Here is a 3,748-nt window from a genome sequence, read left to right on the forward strand (position 1 = left end):
TAAAAATTTCACAAAGTCCTTTTTTGGTTTGCGACCATAGCTGTCAAAATATTCGCCACATTGTTCCTGTAGAAATAAGGCAACCCAGTGCTGCCCAGGTAGATGTGAGGGATCTGTATTGACTACAAGGAGACACGGTTTTGGTAGCATCCGTGTAGGTAGTTCATCACGTGCACACACGTGATGAACGTGTGTGCACGTGATGAAAATTCCCAATGGAAATTTCCGTGTGTAGACATCCATCTGTAAAATCTGTTCAGTGTTCATAATCCAGAAGTACCAAGCGATCCCTGGTGATCGAAAGGATGTTTTCAAACTCTGCGAACAACACCACTGTAACGTTCTCGGGTAGGTGAGCAGAAAATTTTAGTTCGATACGTACACTTCCTCGTCTGTGAGTATTGATGTGTTCGCCTACGGCATTATGGTCAGGAGAAAGGTCAAATCCATACAACACATTACCTTCTAGGTATTCTTTATAGGAAATATCATTACCCACATCACGTGTCCACTTGTTCAGTGATGTGAAAAGAGAGAGGTATGATCTGGTGTAATGACCATCTTTATAATTAGGTGTCAGAGGTTGACTTGGATGCGGAATACCATCAGCTGACACTACCAGATAACATAAATTGAAGTGGGCAAAATTGAATGGATTGCGACTGTACGAACCATTGAATGCTTCACTTGCAACTAGACCTATAACTAATCGAGAAGGAATGTCCCCAGATAGATGTTGTCTCTTGTAGAATCACTCATACCTTTAGGAATCGAGTAATAGCTGACTTTCACCCTGTTTATGGGGTAGTGAATAGGATTTTTTTCAAGCACAGTCAAGTGGGCTAACAGAACTTTAGGATTTAATCTTACTTTGTGCACGAAGAGGGTTGCTTCCTGAATATGAATTCTGCATTTCATGTCTGTGGTGATGGCCAATAAACAGAATTCTGGGTTACTTCGCACTAGACGAATACGTAGTGACACATTATTAACGATATATCTTTCCTGGTAACACAAATCCAGATGTAGGCACCCTAGAAGTTCCACACTCCTTGATTTTGCAATTGAATCCTGTCGTTTACACATCCCACATTCTGTCTTGGTGAACACTTCACTGACACCTGCAACGTCATCTTTCACGTACAGTTCTGTTGTTATTTGGGTACATTTGGCATCGCGATCGTAATTCAGAAGTTTTTCTAAATATGCCCTGTAGGGATAAGTATCTGCTGATGCATTGATTAATTTATCTTGTAAAAACAGATCGACCTGAGTGAAAAGGGAATGAAAAAAATTGTTCACCACACTCACAGATGTGGCATCTATCTCTTTCCCGTCACTATGTGTAACACGAACTTTCAGACGTAAAAATGTTTTTCCCAAATCTAAATATTCTTCGGAAGTACCAGGAATAAAAAATTCGATGGGGCCTCCACTATCCACACTGCCTAGTGGTTGAAAAGTCACATAACATGAACGTTCGATAGATAGGTTAATAGCCGGTTTTTGAAATAGGTCTAGTTCTGACATCATAAGCTCCATGTTTAAAAAATATCTCTGCGCTTCCTCTTCTTCCCTCTTCCTTTCTGGTTCAGAACTTTGTTTGAAATGGACTGACCGACTTCCGATGCTCTGTTTATAAAGGATCGTTTGAAGGGCACCCCCTCCAAAACATCACCAATCACGTTTTGACCTGCTCTTAAAACATGCTTACCCACAAAACGGGCAGCGGGTTTCAAAAGTGGTGTTAGAAAGAGAATGCTGAACGAAAAATGCTACCAAGTCCGTACCCACGCTGCAAATGTTGTCCGGCAAATGCATTACCACCTCCTGCTTGTACCATGTAGTAATCAATGTATTCACTCATCTTTGCGAAAATGCAGCTTCACTAAAGTCTTCCCACTTCTGAACTCTAGAAACTGTCCGCTGTCTGTACAAATACTGATGGACACGGTGTGAAACCTGTGTCTCAAAAGGGGGTAATAGTCTGGGTTTTCGTATGTAAATGTGTTCTGTTCAATACAGGGAACAACACGTAACAGTGGAGCACATGTATCGCCTACTATCTGGTCCTGAATCAGGTTGGAATAAACAAAATACGCTGAGACACCCCGTTTTATATCTGCAGGGTACTTCCCACTGACAGCTCCACTCAATTTAGTACCAATCTAGTGAAAGCCAAGCATAAGACCTAAACCTGGGGAATCTTGTGGAAACACTAATGAAAAGTTTTCTGGTATATGTAAAGTCAGGGTATCGTCTGAATTAACATTTCCACTTAAACTCGGGCAGACACTCAACATTGCATCAAGAATACTAGAGATGGATTTATAGTTTCCATGTGGAAGCACACACATCTGGTAACTGCCACCAGTAACAAGAGTAAAAACAACATCTCTAGCACTTGGGGCAAAAGAAATTTGACCTTTGATAGGTAATACACTTTCACCTACAGATGTATCTGAAAATACACGGCAGCCTTTCCCCCGTACAATTGCTTTTTGAAGTCCAAATAATTTTACTAGTTTCTCGGGCAGTTGTATTTTACCTTTTCCATGCACATTCACTGAAAATTGATATTTTGCAACAGTCTTTGTGTGTACTGTAAATGAAATAAGGGGATGAACACTGTTCAACTCATCTAAAAGATGTTGATAATCTTTATACTTTAAAGAAAGCACATGTAAAATTTGTTCAGAGTCATAATCGTCGCGAAGTACATGAAATTCATCGTATCCTTTTGTGATATTGTTCCACACTCCTGGTAGATGGATTTCAGAAAGTGCCACCACCCACTTCCCACTCAGATTAATTTCCCGAGGTAATTGAACTTTAAAACGTGATTGGGTGTTATCAGGATACATGTCCATACTTGCATTACTTGGTAGGGTTAGGTAAAACATCTTTGCTTCGTACCCAAGAATTGTAGGATGCAGGGTATCCAAGCCACTTCACAAGTAACTGTCTCTGACCACGCACTGTACGCTTCCCAAGTACTTTTTCAATCAGATACACGTTTTCAGGTACCTCGTTATCAAAACTGACTCTCTGTAGCTGATGTTCATAAAATGTACCTTCTATCACCTCACCATCTCTCCCTTTAACCTTATATACTACAGGGTGCCTTTTGATTACCTGAACTATGAAAAACACCTCCTCAGACCAATTCCCTCTGAACGCTTTTCGAAAATTATGGCTAGCATCACTAAGAACAACATGGTCACCGATTTTAAACTTGGGTTCCGAAACTTTTGGATGAGGTCTATATAATTTAGCATAAACTGTTTCTTCATTATGCATAGTGACATCTGCAGGGGCCATACCAATAGATCTGTGTACAGTTTCATTATAAGTTTTCACTAATTTTTGCAGCACGTGAATATATTTATCATTTTTTGAATATGTAACCCATTTATAAATTTTTTCTTTTAATGTTCGAATAAATCTTTCTGCCATAGAAGCTTTCTTTTCACTTCTAGTGGTGTAAAAGTGGATATTTTTAGATTTGAATAATGCACGCACTTGTTTATTAGTAAATTCCTTTCCTTGGTCACTATTAATATTAAGTGGTACTTCTTCTTTAAAAATAGATTTGAAAGCTTTAACTACTTCTTGTGAATGTTTAGATTTTAATGGTCTTACCCAACCATATCGTGAAAAGCAATCAATACACACGAGAAGAAAATGAACACCATTATTTGCTTTAGCAAGATTTGACATGTTGGCTAAATCACATTGAAATGTATGG

At 39.1% G+C, this 3,748-nt stretch overlaps 2 protein-coding genes across 2 annotated transcripts; both read right to left on the bottom strand.

Annotated features, from left to right (window-relative positions):
- Window positions 1-705: 705 nt before the first annotated feature.
- Window positions 706-1,542, bottom strand: LOC150074963 (uncharacterized protein F54H12.2-like). Its single transcript, XM_090389004.1, has one exon. It carries the CDS (start codon window positions 1,540-1,542, stop codon window positions 706-708), a length of 837 nt encoding a protein of 278 aa, XP_090245130.1.
- Window positions 1,543-2,877: 1,335 nt separating this feature from the next.
- On the bottom strand, window positions 2,878-3,321 carry LOC150074964 (uncharacterized). The gene has a single exon (XM_090389005.1). The coding sequence runs from the start codon at window positions 3,319-3,321 to the stop codon at window positions 2,878-2,880; it is 444 nt and encodes a 147-aa protein (XP_090245131.1).
- Between the last annotated feature and the right edge of the window lie 427 nt (window positions 3,322-3,748).

This window comes from Mastigoproctus giganteus, chromosome 14 (genome assembly GCF_048544385.1).
Source record: "Mastigoproctus giganteus isolate SK-2022 chromosome 14, ASM4854438v1, whole genome shotgun sequence".
Taxonomy (NCBI): Eukaryota; Metazoa; Arthropoda; class Arachnida; order Uropygi; family Thelyphonidae; genus Mastigoproctus; species Mastigoproctus giganteus.